The sequence below is a fragment of the Microcaecilia unicolor genome, chromosome 8 (assembly GCF_901765095.1).
Source record: "Microcaecilia unicolor chromosome 8, aMicUni1.1, whole genome shotgun sequence".
NCBI classification, from domain to species: domain Eukaryota; kingdom Metazoa; phylum Chordata; class Amphibia; order Gymnophiona; family Siphonopidae; genus Microcaecilia; species Microcaecilia unicolor.
This window is the reverse complement of record NC_044038.1, coordinates 57,107,290-57,127,020: the sequence shown is the minus strand read 5'-3', so window position 1 is coordinate 57,127,020 and position 19,731 is coordinate 57,107,290. Positions and strand designations below refer to the sequence as shown.

Sequence of the window (19,731 nt, the reverse complement as noted above, 5' to 3'; positions counted from 1 at the left end):
ACACTATATTCCTTCCAGACTTTGGTCTTTTCTTCTTCCTTCCAGTGGCTGTTATTCTTCATTCTGCCCTGATACAGATGCCTGGTTTTGATGGTGAAATTGGTGTTGTGATCTTTTGCATGGTCACACTTTTTATTTTTAATTGTTTTTAAGTTGAATCCAAACATATAAATAGTTCACAGGACAGGTGAGCTTCACATCCCCGATACACATAGCACTTCTGTTTCATTGAGGCATGTGATCATAAAAGGAAGGTGAACGTGTCTGTAAAATTATGTTGGATATATTACTTGGTAAGTGTAGGGGTAATGCCATATAGAATGCCTAAAATTAGGTGCCGGGATGAGGCACACTTAAGTTCAAATTCTGTAATGGCAGTTGTGTGTGCGACTGCTGTTATGGAATGCTTGCATAAATCCGCATTTGTGTCCCAAACTTTATGTGTGAGCATGTGCGCTAGCTCAAAGGCTGGCGTAAATGCTCGTGCCTAACCGTAGGTAGTCAGGTGTGTAAATGCTAGCATTCTATAAATCATGCATGTAACTGCCTGACGTGCCTTCGACTTGCTCTTTCCCCTCACAAGTCCACAACGCCCTTGAGGTTGCATGCTCTGGAATGTGAGTGTGCAATTTAATGAATACTGACTAAGGGCAGTCACACGTGTAACTTCTAATTGGTGCCAATTAGTTCTAAATATAACAATGCTCATTAATACCAATTATTGGCTAACTATAAAGTTAAATGTGTAACTGACCTTATTCTATACTTGTATGTCAAATTTGCACTCTAGTCACAAATTTGGTTGCACAACTTTCTAGAATTAGGGACGGGTGTTACTTGAAGTAGTCATACTGGTTTGTAGTTGATTGCTTTGACCAGGCCAAGATGCCAAGGGATGTTACCAAGGGGAAGACCAAGTACTACACTTGATACATATGTACTAACTTTTTAGTGAGAGATAGAGGAATGTCTTAATCTCTCATTAAATGCACTGGAGCAACGGAAGTCTAGGAATGATACACCAAAAGGAAGCCTTTCTTTTTTAATCCAGCAATCCAGTTTAGGATGGGCTGGAGAGGGCTTTGATGGAGATTCCAGTAATTTGGAAGGTGAGGACTTTTATGGTCTATGTTCCGCAAATTTAATCATCTCTCTGACCTCGTGTGTAACTTTCTTTAAATTAGTCACCTTACTTTCTAACTCCTTTTACTCTCTTACCTATCTATATTTTCCATCTTTGGTTATACCCTACGCTGTCTATTAAAATGTTCTATTACATATTGTGCTGAAATTCTTGACCAGAGACACTGCTTGTCAAGGGTTTTTTCAAGACCGGAACACATGCCAGGACACCAACCGGGCACCCTAGGGGGCACTTCTAAAAATTAAAAAAATATATACAAATAGCTCCCAGGTCCATAGCTCCCTTACCTTGGGTGCTGAGCCCCCCCAAATCCCCCCAAAACCCACTCCCCACAACTCTACACCATTACCATAGCCCTTATGGGCGAAGGGGGGCACCTACATGTGGGTACAGTGGGTTTTGGGGGGAGGTTGGAGGGCTCAACACTTACCACCACAAGTGTAACAGGTGGGGGGGATGGGCCTGGGTCCACCTGCCTGAAGTCCACTGCAACCAACAAAAACTGTTCCAGGGACCTGCATACTGCTGTCAGGGAGCTGGGTATGGCATTTGAGGCTGGCATAGAGGCTGGCAAAAAAGTGTTTTATTTTTATTTTTTTAGTGTGAGAGGGGGTTGGTGACCACTGGGGGAGTATGGGGAGGTCATACCCCATTCCCTCTGGTGGTCATCTGGTCAGTTGGGGCACCTTTTTGAGGCTTGATCGTGAAAATTAAAGGACCAAGTAAACCTGGCGAAATACTAACGCCGCTCTTTTTTTCCATTATCCGCGAAAGCCGGCCATCTGGTAGCTAAGCCCATGTCCCGCCTTCGCTTCGCCACCGACACGCCCCCTTGCACTTTCACCAGCGTGGCGACGGGAAAGCGGTGACGGTGTCAAAAACACGGCTTTCGATTATACCGATTTCGCTGCTTTTGCAAAATCGCCGGCTATCTCCCAATTTATGTCGGAAGATGGCCAGCGATCACTTTCGAAAATAAGCCTGATAGACACCTATGTGCTTATGTAAAATAAGTTACAAATAGGAGCCGCCTTGCTCTCCCAGTCTAGATGACCTGTTACAAAATTATCCTCAAAGTAAATAGGCCCCATTGGGAATAATAGGGCTCATGTTATTTACTGAAATGTGTGTGAAATTGCATTAATGAGGCTCTTAATTTGTTTTGCATTGATCTAAGGAAGGGAGTGTGTTGTCCAATAAGAAGGCATCACCTTTAGCTTGCTTGTTGAGCTCCAAAGTTAGTTCAGACTGAGAATTTTATAAAGATCCAAGGACTAATCACTTTACAGAAAGGTAACTGGACCAGTCAGATCCAGTCGATTGTATAAATGTATTCTGCTGAAGGAACTGGATATTGTGCTTTTGTTTTCTGATAGCACACCTATCTGGGATAGAGGAGATAACAGGAGCACCATGGTGTGCTAAGCCACATGGCATACAACAGCGCATTTGAGCTGGTGATTTTAGTCTTGATCTCAGTACAAAAAATTCCATTCTGCAAAATCATCACCATTGCAACTAACAATTTGCTAGTAAGTTTCTGTAGGTGTCCATGAATGAGATGGGCAAGGACAAAATACGGTCTCTTCTTGTCTAAGGTCATCCCAGGTAGATAGGGCTCAGGCAAGTCAGCATGCTGGTATGCTCTACCTCTACCAAGTCAGACGCATGAACACATTTGATTTCAATACAGTGTATCTAATGTTGATACTGAATTACATAGACCAGTCTCTTTCTCTCTCTATTGTTTTAAATCTTAATCTCACAGCCAGCTATATTTAGTTTTGATCAAAAATAATACCAATAATTGGTCCTATACCTTTTTTTTTTTTTTATTTCTGCAGCAGTGAAACATCTGGGAATATTGAGACTTGTCAAGCAGAGCAGTGGGTTATGACATTTTGATGCAAGAAAACCTGATGATGGTATCTGTTGAACCTGTGGCTCTGGATCCAGATCCAGAAGAGAGTGAAAATATGAATATTATAAAAGAGTAAGTCAACAATGTGTCTCTTTCTTCTGATACTTCACATCTGTGGTGTGGTCATTGGTATTAATGTTTGTAGTATCTCCATCCGGGTAATTCTCAAACTGAAGGGCATGGAACGTATCCTGGGTACACTGTGAGATTTGGGATTAGCAAAGGGAGGCATGGTTTTACTGATTAGGAAAAGTTGCTGCAGTAGTGGGTGAAGATTATCCTTCTGACCAAAGAACTTGCTACGGTAACCAGCAAAGCATATTGCTCTTATTGTTAAGCACGTTCTTATTGTCTTTTTAAAAAGTTTATCCCCAAATATTTTTGATTTGGATACTAAAACTCAAAAGTGAACACCAAACTAGAATGAAACAGTACACATAATACACAGATACAGGAAACAAGGTTAAATACAGAAAAAAATGAATGTATCATGAAGTAGGTGACTCCGGTAAATTGTTCTCCGGTAAATGCGTTTAAAAACTACACTCAAACTCCACGGGCTGTTACTGAATGGTTTTTCAGGTCTGGGGTAAAAGGGGGGTTTAGGAAGGGAATGGGAGAGGGCGGGGGGAGGTTAGGTACATTTGATGGGGTAATAAATGTTGCCATTAAATTCACAAATGCTGTATGTTAGTTAGCAATTGTTGTATATTTAGATTGAGGTTGGATGGACGTTATATGCAGAACCTGTATGACAATGTTTGTGTTACTGCAATGTCAATAAAAAACGTTTAAACATAAAAACTACACTCAGAAATTTAAAATGCACCATGTAATGGAGGCCTCACACTCCCAGACTTTGACTTGTATGTAAAGCAATGTAACTTACTCACTGGTTAAAAAATACTGACCATTATACTCCAGTAACATAGTAGATGACGGCAGAAAAAGACCTGCCCGGTCCATCCAGTCTGCCCAACAAGATAACTCATATGTGCTAATTTTTGTGTATACCCTACTTTGATTTGTACCTGTGTTCTTCAGGGCACAGACTGTATAAGTCTGCCCAGCACTATCCCCGCCTCCCAACCACCAGCCCTGGCACAGACCGTATAAGTCTGCTCAGCACTATCCCCGCCTCCCAACCACCAGCCCCGCCTCCCACCACCGGCTCTGGCACAGACCGTATAAGTCTGCCCAGCACTATCCCTGCCTATTCATGAGCAAGTGTTTATAGCTCCTTTTCAACAGGTTATGTATTACATGTTAAGCGTCATTGCTTGATCTACCCACTCAGAAGGGTCTGGCAATATCTTTATAAAAGTAAAGGTATCAATACTGGTTTAGAAACTGGTGGAGTGGAAGGCAACAGAGGGTAGTGGTAACAGAGCTCACTCTGAGGAAAAGGATGTTACCAATTGTGTGCTGCAAGGTTCGGTTCTTGGGCTGGTTCTTTTTAATATTTTTGCAAGCGATATTGCTGAAGGATTGTCTGGTAAGGTTTATGGTTACTTTTATTTGATATACCGCCCTTCCTTAAGCAATGGCAGGATGGTGTACATATAAAAATTAAAACAAATAGAAAAGAATGCCAGCACAGTAAAGCATAGAATGTAGAAAGAAGGGATTTCCTTCCAAGCCAGTCAGCCAGCTGAGCATGCGCAGAGCAGCCAAGCGTTATGCTGGCTGCTCTGCGCATGCCAAGAATGTCCTTTATGGACATCCTTCACTCAAAAAAACAAAAAACAAACAAAAAAACCCCAAACAAGTCGTCCCCATAATCGTTGCAGACTTTCACATGCCAAGGACGTCCTTCACTCAAAAAAACAACAACAAAAAAAGGATGTCCCTGAGGAGCAGGAAACTTGTCAGCAACCTGAAACCTCAGAAGAGAAAGAGTGCTGAAAAGAGCCCCAGTTAATTTAAGTGCTGCTGCTCTTTGCTTGTGTAACATTTCCATTGTTTACTGCTTTGAATGTTAAAGGCAGGCTTACATCAGGTAATTAGGAAGGACTCTCTGAAGAAAAAAAAAAAAGGACATCCCTGTTTTTCTTATGTGCCTGAACTGACCACAACCACAGTTCTCTCAACAGTCCCCTCCAAGATTGTTTTCAGCTTGCGCCCCCCCCCCCACAGGATCGTGACCTGCGAGGACAGCCAAATCAAAACTTTTTGGACGTCCCTCCCTCCAGGTCTCTCTCAGCCAATCACAGCGCGTTTAACTGTTACCAGTATCAGCTAAACGCGCTATGATTGGCTGAGAGAGACTTAGAGGGAGGGACGTCCAAAAAGATTTGATTTGGCTGTCCTCGCAGGTCACAATCCTGTTGGGGGGGGGGGTGCGCAAGCTGAAAACAACCTTGGAGGGGCTGTTTAGGGAACTGTGGTTGTGGTCAGTTCAGACAGGTAAGAAAAACACGTCCAAGAAGGACGCCCATCACAAAAGCTGCAGGAAGACGTCCAGCTCGTGTTAGGCACTTGGATGTCCCTGATGAGCACTTGGATGTTTTTTTTTCCTTCCGATTCCCTCGCAGCAGCCCCAACGAGAGGTGCAGACCTCCTGTTAGGTTTTCCACGGTGAGGGGATCAGAAAACGGTAGTGCATCTCATTGGAATACGAATTATACACATTATAATACTAATTTGCTCTTTTGCATTCCGTTCTCATTAGCTGCTACCGTGACAGGGAAACGGCTCGGAGAACCCTTTTGTGCATGTCCCGGTTTACTACTTGCGCGTTAAACTGGCTAGAACCAGTTTAAAAACTACGTTGCTGGCTTGTTAAGTTTAGTGCATCTGGCCCTTAGAGACACAGATACAAATAGACTTGTAGTGTCAGTGCATTCTAGGAGGAGCCATCCTATCAGTCTGCATGTTGATAAGAGGTTTCAAGTCTAAGGTAAGGGGGAAGAGAATTCCAGAGAGAAGGTAACAGTGCAGAAAAAAGCTCCATCTTTTGTGGCCTGACAGTGTACCTGTTTCTGTGATAGAAGTTTCAAATGAAAATCATTGAAGGAATGACGCATCCTAAACAGGGTGTAATGTTGAATCAGCAGGGATAGATAAGAGGGGTTGCAGGAGTGATTGGCTTTTAGAATAAGGATAAGAATTTTAAACTGGACACTAATAGTGACAGATAACTAATGGTGTTGTATGAGTAGGGAGGTGATCCGGTCAAATCTTCTCACTTTAGAGAGGATACAAGCAGCTGTATTTTGGATAGTCTGAAGGTGACTTGAAGTAAATATTGTGGGAGCCCAGAATAAATTATATTCCAGTAGTCCAAACGCGATGCTAAAAGAGTATAGAGAATAATCTGAGAAGGAAGATCAAGGAATGAGCAGACAGTTCTGAACTGGCAAAGGGAAATAAAGCATGCTTTAGCTCCAGAAGCAGTGTGATGAGAGAATGAAAGTAATTGATCTAAAACTACTCCAAGGTACCTGAAATGTGAGACAATGGTAATCTAGGTACCATCCAAAGAAAGGTTGAGAGAGGGAGGACAAGAGTCACCTGTGATTCAACAAACAACCATTTTGGATGGATTCAAATAAGTCAGGATACAATCTTGGAGAGAGACAAATTGAGTTTAGACAGGTCAGGACAGAGGTGATAAACTCAGTGAATCAGCAGCATCTGCATAGTAGAAGACATAGATACCTGAGCCTTGAATAACAGTAGTTAGGGGACTCAAGAAAATGTTGAAGAGCAATGGTGCCAGAAAAGAACCCTGAACACCATAATTGATGAGAAGTGAGCACAAAACCAAAGAAGCATTTGAAACATTAAAGGAAAACTTTGGCTGGAATGATTTAACAATTTGGCTGGAATTAACCAAGTCAGTAATGCCTATGCCTGCCAATGATGAAAGCAACAGATCGTGATCGTTAAGGTCAAAGGGGGGTGTGAAGTTCAGAGACACCAGCACTGTAATATCATCTGTGTACAAGGCAGAATGGAGGTCACTAAGGAGAGTAGTGAGTATGGTTTTTCAGCTGTTGCCTGATCAAAACTCAGATTGGTGAGGATAAAGAATGCAAGTACGGTCAATAAAATCAGATAATTGTTGTGCCAGAATTTTAGAAACAAAGGGGAGATTCGAGATCAGGCAATAATTAGGTAGGAAGTTGATAGCTAATGAGCGTTTTTTAAAGTAGGAGTTTGTCTCTTTGTGGATGATACAAAATCTGCAATAGAGTAGACACCCCTAATGGTATGATAACATGAGGGAGGGACCTAATGAAGAATGGTCCAGAATTTTGCAGCTAAGACTTAATACTAAAAAATGAAGAGCCATATATTTAGGCTACAAAAGCTCAAATGAGTAGTGCAGTTTGGGGTAAAATACTTTTGTGTATTAAAGAAGAGAGGGACTTAGGTGTGATCTTATGATGAACTTAAGGTGGACCCAACAGGTAGAAAAAGTGACGGTGAAAGCTAGAAGGATGTTTGGGTGCATAGGAAGAGGAATGGTCAGTAGGAAAAAGGAGGTGATGATGTCCCTGTATAGGACACTGGTGAGACCTCATTGAGAATATTGTGTACAATTCTAGAGACCATACCTTCAAAAAGATACAAACAGGATTGAGTTGGTCCAGAGGGTGGCTACTTCATCATAAAGCATGTGGGCACAGTTAAAGATTTAAATACATATATATATATATATATATATACACACTTTCGAAGAAAGGCAGGAGAGGGGAGATATGTACATAAGTAATGCCACACTGGGAAAAGGTCAAGGGTCCATTGAGCCCAGCATCCTGTCCACAACAGTGGCCAATCCAGGCCAAGGACACCTGGCAAGCTTCCCAAACGTTCAAACATTCTATTTTTTTTTATATATATATATTTTTTATTACATTTGTACCCCGCGCTTTCCCACTCATGGCAGGCTCAATGCGGCAGGCAATGGAGGGTTAAGTGACTTGCCCAGAGTCACAAGGAGCTGCCTGTGCTGGGAATCAAACTCAGTTCTTCAGTTCCCCAGGACCAAAGTCCACCACTCTAACCACTAGGCCACTTCTCCACTTCTATACATGCTATTCCTGGAATTGTGGATTTTTCCCAAGTCCATTTACTAGTGGTTTATGGACTTCTTCTTTAGGAAACAGTCTAACCCCTTTATAAACTCTGCCAAGCTAACTGCCTTCACCACATTCTCCGGCAATGAATTCCAGAGTTTAATTATGCGATAGGTTAAGAAACATTTTCTCCAATTTGTTTTAAATTTACTACACTGTAGTTTCATCGCATGCCCCCAGTCCTAGTATTTTTAGAAAGTGTGAACAGACGCTTCACATCCACCTGTTCCACTCCATGGCCTAAATGCACAGGAGGCGAGTCTTTTTCCACTGAAAGGATTCTTTGGAATGAGGGGGCATAGGATGAAGGTGAAAGGGGATAGATTCAGAAGTAATCGGAGGAAATACTAATTCATGAAAAGGGTAGTGAATTCATGGAACAGCCTCCAAGTGGAGATGGTGAAGACAAAAACTGTATCTGAATTCAAGAAAGCTTGGGACAAATACATAGGATCTCTAAGGGAGTGAAAGGAAGAAATAGATGGCATGGGTGGGCAGACTGGATAGACCATATGGTCTTTGTCTGCCTTCATTTTTTCTATGTAATAAAAATGTCATAGTGTGGCTGCCCTTTTAGGGTAATGCTGATTTCCCAATGGGTATGTCCAGCAGAACCTTTCAGCACAAGGCCAGGAATGGTTTAACTATGGTAAAAACATTGTGTCAATAGTGATGGTCAAGCTTTAACCTTTGCTTATCTTTGAGAACATTACCAAATATCTTGAAAAGATCATCTGGCATATCTGCAAATCAAGCATTACATTAACTCTCACCCTGCAGAAGTCCTTGTTGAAGATATGACAGACCAAGTAGAGGAATTATTTTTACTATGTAGTGAACAAACTCCTTGAGTCTCGTTCTTTATTTTAAGCTTTTAAGAGCAGATTTCCTTCTTTATCGAAGATAGGTGGAAGCTTGATCCAGAGATTTGAATGTGTCTATTACAGAAGATGCCTTGAGAGGGCTAATTTGTAAACCCATAGTGAAGTTGACTTATGTGGCTTATCAAAAACAGCAATATAAGTTTATTCACAGGGTTTACATTTCACCAAAAAGGGCATGCTTGATAGGAATTACACAAAAATGTGATACTTTGGCTGCTATCCTTGGTCACATGTTTTGGTTGTGGACATTCATACAGCATCTTAGATATACGATTTCCTCTTGCCTCACAGATTTTCCTATTTGAGGATTATTCAGTTTCTAATCATAAACCTAATAAAATGAAGGGTACTCTTCTCCATTACTTGTTTTTATTGGAGAAACATTTTGCCTCTGAATATCACAAAGTAGGAACATTTGGTATATGCCACTATGATTATGGAATGTCACAAAATGGTTGGCCCCATCTTGTGTGATGGAGAACATTCCAAAAGATCTGGGAACCTGTTTGGACAGTGATGCCTCATTGTGCTTGAAGCTGGATTCTAAACTGTTGATTGACTTGCTTAGCTTACTTAACCGCACAAGCTATAATTGGTCCAGACTTGGTTAAGAGCCAACCAAGTCTGTAATTTTAATATTATGGATGAGGGGAGGGGGAAGGGTTTGGGAAGTCTTGAAGGAGGAGGAAAGATAATCATAACAAAAAAACTTGTTGAACTCTAGTTGAATGGTTCAGAATTATTGGGTATATAATTTTTCATGTTTTTTCTCATGTCTGTATTCATTGGATTTCAATAAAGAACATTTTTTTTAAACTACACACACTGGAGAGATAGCATGTACTTTCACATGGATCACATTTAAGCATTCTCGAGGGCATAGTTTGTGGGGAGCAGAGATGAAGCTGCAATGCATGCACATGTTTTATACAACAGCAAAAGAGGAGGAGTGAGGCACCAAAGACATGGATTCCAATAATACAGATTTAAAAAAATATTTTATTAAAAGGTCTCACTTCCATGTCTTTGGTGCCTCACTCCACCTCTTTTGCTGTTTCATACCTGTGAGGCTTGTATCTCCTTTTTGTTCTACCTCTCTATTTTATAAAATATACATGGACATGCATAGAGAGCATGAATGCATTTATACCTTCAGAGCAGGTGCAGTGGTCATTAGTTTCCCTGGTCAAGAGAGGTTTTTTTTAGTAGATATACTTGGGATGCTGAAATATGACTATTTCCAACGATTTGCAACAAGAACGACAATGTATGGAAGAGTCAATTTGGCAAACAAAATACTGGGATAAAGCAAGAGAATTTTGTCTGCTAGAAACTTGGAGTCATTGTCCCCTGGATTCTATGAAGGTCACCCAAGGTTGGGTATGGCTCCCGGATCCACATGCAATCTAATTAATGAGCCGTGAGCAATTATTGATGTTAATTGGCAATAATTAGTTCTTATGGGTGTGTTCGTCTATGTGCTATTCTGTAACACTATGAACCTATATTGTCTCACTCACAAGGGGGTGTGGCCAGCGGAGGGGCATGGGTGGGTTGGGGATGCTCCAGAAATTTAGGCACAGTGTTATAGACTACTGAAGTTATGCGCCTAACTTTTGACAATTGGGCGCAAGGATTTCCACCAGCTTTTGGCAGGCATAAGTCCTCATGCCCAAAGTTGGGTGTGGGAATTCATGCTAAGTGCTGTTCTGTAAAGGTTGCTTAGTACTACGTGACCTTTGTAGCACTGGCGCTGAGCATGGATTTTAATGATGCCTAACTTTACTACTACTACTACTTATCATTTCTAAATTACTACTAGACGTACGCAGCGCTGTACACTTGAACATGAAGAGACAGTCCCTGCTTGACAGAGCTTACAATCTAATTAGTCCAGACAAACAGGACAAGTAAGAGATAAGGGAATATTAAAGTGAGGATGATAAAATAAGGGTTCTGAATAAAGTGAATAAGGGTTAGGAGTTAAAAGCAGCATCAAAAAGGTGGGCTTTTAGCTTAGATTTGAAGACAGCCAGAGATGGAGCTTGACGTACAGGCTCAGGAAGTCTGTTCCAGGCATATGGTGCAGCAAGATAAAAGGAATGGAGTCTGGAGTTAGCAGTGGAGGAGAAGGGTGCAGATAAGAGAGATTTATTTATTTATTTGTAGCCTTTGTATCCCACATTTTCCCACCTATTTGCAGGCTCAATGTGTGAGCATATTTGTCTCCTGTGGGCTCACAATCTGAGACAAGGACCAGTAGTGTGCAGAGGAGAACTAATAACTGAGGGGCCCTGTTGCCGAAGGATTGGCCAATCCGGAACTACCGCCGGGCTACCACTGAGTCTGGCGGTTGTTCCCCACCCCCCGTGCGTGTAATTTCCGGCACTACAAAAATTTTTCTATTTTTGTAGCGCCAGTGCTTACCTGGCAGTAATCAACGCCGGGTTAGTGTGGGAGCTTTTTCTGCCACCTCAATGGGTGGTGGTAAGTGCTCCTCTCAGAATGGCCGCATGGTAAAAGTGGGGGCGGGGGGGGGGGGGCTCAGCACTTGTCGAAAACACACGCTGATGCTAGCGCAGGCCCCCTTTTACTGCAGCTTAGTAAAAGGATCTCTCAGTGCATGAATCATACAACTGTAAATGTTAAGAACTGATTAAACACACTAAATCTATGTTGCCTTTAATAGAGAAGATTCAGAAAAAAACTGTTTTGTTTAAAGATGGTGAACAGAGGTGAGCTGGGCATCACCAGCATAAAATAAATAAATCAGTGGTCATAAGCAGCAATTCAGAAGAAACTGGTTTCTCTCAAGAGGGCTGTTATTGTTTGAAATAGAATCCTTGAAAATGCAGTTTAAGTGAAGGTCAGTTTACTACATTAAAAGCAGGACTGATAGATTCCTGCTAGTATTTACAACCATGAGATATGGGTCCCGACTTGTCAATAATTAACTCAACCGGCTATAAATCTCTTTCTAGCTAAAATTGTCTATTGTTTAAGATCTTTTTCCTCAAGGCAATGAACATTCTATATAAATATTTATTTCTTTTCCACTCAGAATAAATAGTTGAAAAATACAAAAAAAACCATAGGGGAGGTCTTTTATTTATTTTATTACATTTGTACCCCGCACTTTCCCACTCATAGCAGGTTCAGTGCGGCTTACTTATTATATACAGATACTTATTTGTACCTGGGGCAATGGAGGGAGGGTTAAGTGACTTGCCCAGAGTCACAAGGAGCTGCCTGTGCCTGCAGTGGGAATCAAACCCAGTTCCCCAGGACCAAAGTCCACCACTCTAACCACTAGGCCACTCCTCCACTCAAAGGCACACTATCATTTTTAGTACACACTAAACTTTAGAGACATCCATATATTCCTATGGGTGTCTCTAGCATTTAGCATGTGTTTATTTTTAACGCACGCTAAAACCGCTAGTGTGCCTTTGTAAAAGGACCCCAAAATCCCTATTCGTAATTGGATAAGTGTGACTCAGGTAAATGTAGATTGTCATGTCTGTCTGTGAATCAGTTCCTTCTCTATTTGTTCTGTTATTTTCTGCCAGTCTGTTCAGTATGAAGACAAAAAAAAAAGAGGCAGTAGATATGTACATACAAAAGACAAAAAAACAGATCCAACCAAATAAAGTTTTTTTTTAAATGAAGATCACCTAATAGATTTAGGGACCCTTTTACAAAGCCAAGCTAGGGATAATGCAGCAATGACATTCAGCGAAATCGGCCCTACTGCCGGGCTGCCGAAGGATCCTGACTGTAGTGCCGATGTGTGCCGTGTACCATTTCCGATGGTGAAAAGAATAATTTTATTTTTTAGCACTGGGGGCTTACCCAGCGATAAGTGGGCAGCCCTGAGCACTGCCTGGTTACCATCAGGAAATGGCCATGTGGGAAGTATTTAATTTAACGCACGACCATTTCCTTTTTTTTTTTAAAACCCCTTTTACCAGCGGCGGTAAAAGGGGGCCTCGCTGCATGGCAAACCCACGCACCAACACTACTGCAAGGCCCCTTTTACTGCCACTTAGTAAAAGGGGCCCCTAGTGTTCACTAAATTCTGCGCAGCCCATTGTATTCCTGTGGGCTGCATGGTACTTACCGCAAACTAATTCATTAGCATGCGCTAAATCCGTTAGCACGCCTTAGTAAAAAGACTCCAAGGTAAATAACTGAAAAATCTTATAATGTATTTAAATAATACCTAAATTAATACATAAAACAATCTTGTTAAATAAGTTTATTTTCTGAAACAAAATTTATGTGATTAAATATGCAAAATCAAATTTTACAATAAATCCTAACATTACTGTTTTGTCTAAGCCTGCATCAAATGTACATTTGATGTACATAGTCTAAAAAAATAAAATATATACAATATAAAACCATTTTCTTGTAACATATCAAATATAATTATTTATTTTATTTATTATTATTTATTGCATTTGTATCCCACATTTTCCCACCTATTTGCAGGCTCAATATGGCTTAAATAGTTTTGTTACCATTGTCATTACAGGATATTAGATACAGTTGATGTTGTGCAGAGATTAAGTGAGGGAAGAGGGAAGGGAGTGATTAGAGTAGATGTATAAGGTGGGCTTTCATAACTGAGTGAGTTGCTGAGGTAGATTAGTGAGGTTGTTGGTTCTCATTGTAGTTTTTGTTAAAGAAATATGTTTTCAGAGATTTGCGAAAGATAGTTATTTCGTTGATTGTTTTCAGGTCTGTAGGTAGTGCATTCCATAGCTGCGTGCTCATGTAAGAGAAGGTAGTAGCATGCATCAACTTGTATTTTAGACCTTTACAGCTGGTGAAGTGCAGGTTGAGAAATTTGTGGGATGATCTTGTGGCGTTTCTGGGAGGTAGGTCCACGAGGTTTAGCATGTAGATTGAGTCGTCTGCGTGAATGATTTTGTGTACAATGCTGCAGACCTTGAACGCAATGCGTTCCTTAAGTGGAAGCCAGTGAAGTTTCTCTCATAAGGGTTTTGCACTTTCATATTTGTTTTTTCCAAATATGAGTCTGGCGGCAGTATTTTGGGCAGTTTGGAGTTTTTTGATAGTCTGTTCTTTGCAGCCAGCATAGAGTGCGTAGCAAAACATACCTAAATGAATCTTAAACCCAGACTTAAATAGACAATGGCTAATTGAGTTATCCTGGATTACTCCAAGTTAAAAGATTGAAAAGGAGAAGGATTGGGTAGCCTTGGTCTGTAGTTGGCTGACCTGGATCAGTTTTCACTAGATAGTGGTGGCCATCTGGACCTTTAAACTGGCCAATGAATATATCATTTTTTGCAGACTGTTGGCCTCCAGACCTGCAGAAACACTTTTCCTTCTGCGCCTTCTAATGGAAGTGTGTGGGCTGTGGAGTGAACCAGTATTTATTTATTTTGTAACATTTGTATCCCACATTTCCCCACTTACTAGCAGGCTCAATGTGGCTTACAAAATACTGTAAGAAAAAGGGTAAGGTAGGGGTAAATGGGTACAATAAGGGACAAGGAAATAAGAAATAAAATGTATGCATTCCTTTGCTCCTGAGTCCTGCAGTGGTCCTCTCTCTCCTGGCTTCTGTATGGGAGGTGGGACATAAGAGTGGAGGTGTAGACACTGACTCAGTCCCTGGCCCATGCACCTTTACAATATGCTGATGTGGTCACTACTAACATAAGAACATAAGTGTTGCCATACTAGGACAGACCGAAGGTCCATCAAGCCCAGTATCCTGGTTCCAATAGTGAGTATGGTTTTGCAGCTGTTGCCTGATCTAAACTCAGATTGGTGAGGATAAAGAATGCAAGTGAGGTCAATAAAATCTGATAATTGCTGTGCCAGAATTTTAGAAACAAAGGGGAGATTTAAGATCAGGCAATAATTGGGTGGGGAGTTGATAGCTAATGAGCATTTTTAAAGTAGGAGTTTGTCTCTTTGTGGATGATACAAAATCTGCAATAGAGTAGACACCCCTGATGGTGTGATAACATGAGAAGGGACCTAATGAACAATGGTCCATAGTTCCCAAACAGTAAAACAGATTTTATGCTGCTTATCCTACCATTATCAGTCTCTGGATTAACCCTTACATTAGGGGCCCTTTTACTAAGCCGCGTAAGCATTTACACGTGCCCAACGTACGCCAAAATGGAGTTACCGCCCGACTACCGCATGGCTCTTGCAGTAATTTCATTTTTGGCACGCGTCCGATATGCGTGTCTGAAAAATATTTTTTATTTTCGGGCGTGTGTAATGGACGCATGCCAACTGGCATTTGGCGCACATAGGTCATTACTGCCCGGTTACCGGGCGAGTCTTTACTGCTAGGTCAATGGCTGGTGATAAGGTCTCAGACTCAAAATGGACACGCGGCAATTTTGATTTTGCTGCACATCCATTTTCTGCAAAAACAAAAGGGCTTTTTTTAAAGGCGTGCTAAAAAATGGATCTGCGCATGCCCAAAACCCGCACCTACACTACCACAAGCCATTTTTCAGTGCTCCTTAGTAATAAGACCCCTTAGCAAGTAAAGGACTTGAGTTGGTTTATTGGTTTTAAAGGCGAATTTGGGGAAGGGATTAGGTGGCTGGTTTGTTTAGTTTTGAAATGAAGCAAGAAGAAATGTGTAGGAAATGTTGAGGTGTTCTGTAAAAGATGCAGGGTTAAGTTCGCAGCCAGCATTTAAATTCTTGTTTAATATATATTTATTCGTTTTCATTTTTAACAAGAATTCACTTGTTTGAAATACAGCCATAGTAATTTTCTTAATAATTAATATTTTTCATAACAACAAGCCAAAAAGGCAAATAATAAGATACATTCCATTTTTTAACAACACATTCTTTATACTTCCTTAGACCTCATTTACTAATATTGGGCGATCAGAGTTAGGGAAGTTCCAGTATACTGAGAAAAAAAAAAAAAAAAAGGAAATTAGGTGGCGTAAATCCTCCCTTATCAATTATTTCAATTGCTTAACTTCCAGGAATGATTTTAGACTGTCTGGTGAATAAAAGGTATATTTAACCTGACCCAACCTAACCAAACATTTGCACGGATAGGCGAGGAAAAACATCCCGCCTATCTCTAGAGTTCTTGCTTTCAGTGCTAGAAAAGCTTTCCTTCTCTGTTGGGTAGATTTTGTGACATCAGGGAAGATTTGTACTTTTACTCCACCAAAACAAGTTTGTAAATTTTTAAAGTAAAGTCTCATAGTATTATTCAAGTCCTGTTCAAAAATAAAGGAAACTATCAAAGTTGACCTCTCTGTATTTTCGTCCACTGAACTCTCTAGTATTGCTGAGATATTCTCTAAATCTAAGTTTGATTGTAGTCCTTCTTGTCTTTTTCCTTTCTCTCCCTTGGGATTTGAAATATAATAAATCTTGTTAACTGGCGGAATCGCTTCTTGGGGAATTTTTAAGACATCATTCAAATATCTTTTGAACAAGTCAAGAGGATTAATCCCAGAGAGTTTGGGGAAGTTTAGTAATCGTAGATTTAATCTTCTATTAAAATTCTCAATTTGCTCCAATTTTCTTCGTATTTCTGTATTATCTTTGACCACACCAACTTTAAATTCTTGAAAAGAGTCTACTTTATTCTGGAAATCTATTACCTTTTCAGCAATGTCCGTTTTTAACTGGTCAACTTTTAAATTCAATTCTTGGAATTTTTTTTCAAAAGTACTCACTTCTCCTGAAGTTCGTTGTAATGTAGCATCCATTTTATTCAAAACAGTCCATATCATATCCAGGTTTACCCCCTTCGATGGTCCTGCTGTTCTTCCTTCTGTTCTCGGCGTCTGTTCCAGCGTTTCCCGCCCCTCACAAGCAGTCTCGCCCGCAACACTTCCGGTAGGGCATCCCTGCTCCTCGGGCTCCGCTGTAGACGCCGGACACGGAGGCCTCACAATTGCTGGTGGTGACAGAGATATTTCTTCTCCTAGCAGTGTCTCCGCTTCCCCGGTAGACCTCGCTATAGGATCCGTATCTCCTATATGGGAGACTGGCAGGAAATAGCGCTCGAGCGCCGTCTGAGGTTTCGAGGGAGACGAGGTAGGTGGGGGAGCTATCCGCGTCGCCCCCTTACGTTTAGTATGCGGCATTCTGTTATAGAATTAATATTTCCCCGATTAGGGCCAGAGCTGCTACTTCGTGCATCCTGTTACGCCGCCATCTTGGATCGCCTCCATTTAAATTCTTCATGAGAAGATGTGAGAGGGTGAACAAAAAGCTAGGGGCTCTTCTTGCCTGCATTATGGGATATGAATATATGCCTAAATGTAACTTATACTTGGGTGCCAATCTGGAAAATGGTGAGTAATAAATCCCAAATCCAAATGAATATATTATCTCATTAGTGCTGGATTATTATTCTTGATCTACGAAGGAGCAGATTTGGAACAAAGATGGGCGGCCGGGGGGGGGGGGGCGGGGAGTGTAGGAGATACTTTATGGATACCACAGATCAGAACAAATGGGTAGGACAGTGGTTCCCAAACCTTGTCCCAGAAGTACCCTAGCCAGTCAGGTTTTCAGGATATCCATAATGAATATTCATGACAGATTGATTTGCATGCAGTGGAGGCAATGCATGTAAATCTCTCTTAAGAATATTCATTGTAGATATCTGGAAAACCTGACTGGCTGGTGTGCCTCCAGGACCAGGTTTGGGAACCACTGGATTAGGGGCAGAAGAAATCCTGGAGGAGGAGCAAGGGAAGATTGCTCCTTTATATGGTGGATTGGCTCAATAAGCATTTCAGTACAAATCTTGCTCTTTTCAAACTGTCTTCCAGCTCTAAAGATTTCTCTCTTTGTAAGATAATAAAATAAAACAAATAAAGAAAATATGATTATACCTTTTTTATTGAACTAATGTAATACATTTTTTGACTAGCGTTCAAAGGCAGTACTTTCTTCTTCAGGTCAAAGGTATTGCCTTCAAACGCTAGTCAAAAAATGTATTACTTTTTTGTTTTATTTTGTTTCTTTCTATAACCTTAAAAGCAGACCAACATGGTACCACACCATTTTGTCTCTTTATGAGAGAAATCAGGATAGGCCTCTCTTCCTCATTCTTTCCAGTGTTTACAAAGGTGAGCTTGGGGGAGGGGAGCAGGACAGCCTGTCATACGCTTTGCTAAAAGGAATTTCCACTTGCCATATCCAATAGTTCATGTGTTCTCTGCTACTGGTCTAGAAATCTTCCAGACAAGCTCGTTACCCATCCTTCTCAACGGGGTTCTACATCAAAAGGCAGTGTCTGCAAGCAGCAACTTCTGATCTGGATAAAATACTGATAAGATCTAAAGCTTTTCTGTAGCTATAGATGTGATGGACAGTTGTAAAACCCTTGAAGGAAAAACAGCTTGGTCATCAATCAGGACAATTCATGATTCCAGCCATCTCAGAATTTGTGTTATGTGCGAGTAAGTCTTGTCATGCAGGAAAACACTGCTAGAGGACAAGGTGACTCAGCCGATGAAGGAGGCCAGACACAATTTGTCCAGGCTTCAGCTGAGATGGTGCCATAGGCTAAGTTCCATGTGAGAGCATGATATCATCTGTTGCCAAACTTAATGAAGATGGAGACAGGATAAAATATTTTCCTTCTGTCTCAAAAAGTCATCAGTCTCCTACCTGTTGGTCTTAGTTCAGAGAAAAGAATAGCCTCTATGTTGAGACTTTCAGTTCAAGGACTTTGAAAGAGAGAGATAGGGAAAGCTACCCTTGGCTATTCTAGAAATGAGAACAGCGGAGTATCTCTCTCACCTGGCTTCCTCCCACTCTGGGAGACCCTGTTCTTTCTTCCCATCTAGCTCTACCCCACCCCAAATCTGGAAGTCTCTGCTGTCTCTCCTATTTCCCCATTCATTCATTGATTCTTAAAGTACCTCAAGTGAAACTCCAAACTTTTTCTTTCTGCAGCCTTTAATTTGGCTCCTTCTACTGCCTTGCATCTCTTTACCTCACAACTTTCTCTTTGGTGGCTTGCATTTGTAACCCAAGTGCTGTTGTTCTTGGCAAGCTACCAACTTCATTTCCTCTCACTGCTCACACATTTTGCAGATATAGCTCAAGGCAAGTTACATTCACATACATTCAGCTCATTAATGTGTGAAAATATGAAAACGAGCAGGTGAAAGACTTTCCAGGTTTGCTTTTGCTGAAAAAAATAACTATAGCCTGAGAGCTATAGTTATATTTCCAAGCTGCAAAAAACCCCCTCTGTATGTCACTTTTATAGAAGTAGGGGGTAAGTGGCCATGTTTAGTTCATAAATGGGACCACATTAGTCTGCCCTAAATGTGCTAGCCCTGACCACTTAAGTGCTGAATATCAACTTAAGCGGCCATGTATTAGCTGAATCAAAAATAACTGGATATTCAAAGTCAAAGCCCAGACAGGGCCCAGCTTAGAAAATCCAGGAATAACTCTTATCAGCGGTGAGCAAAATGCTCACTGAACCCTGGCTGAATATCAGACCCCTGGTATTTAACTCCCCCAAATACTTGAAACATCCCCTTCTGATTTCATTGAAATGTGTAAAGATCTGAAATATTCGTTCTACAATAAATGCTAAAGGGAGACTGATTTTATAACCTGATAAATCTGAAAATAAAGCATGTTTCTAACAATCTAGGAAAGGAAATGGGTAACTCAGATACATTAATCT

At 41.0% G+C, this 19,731-nt stretch overlaps 1 protein-coding gene across 1 annotated transcript in view; it reads left to right on the top strand.

The window, feature by feature from the left end:
• Window positions 1-19,731, top strand: part of LOC115476518 (ankyrin repeat and fibronectin type-III domain-containing protein 1-like) — a 1,054,756-nt gene that overhangs the window by 83,220 nt on the left and 951,805 nt on the right. Inside the window, exon 2 of the mRNA XM_030212932.1 lies at window positions 2,989-3,137. Within this exon, the coding sequence (XP_030068792.1) occupies window positions 3,049-3,137 (89 nt within the window). The 5' untranslated portion in view covers window positions 2,989-3,048. The remainder of the gene's footprint in view (window positions 1-2,988; window positions 3,138-19,731) is intronic.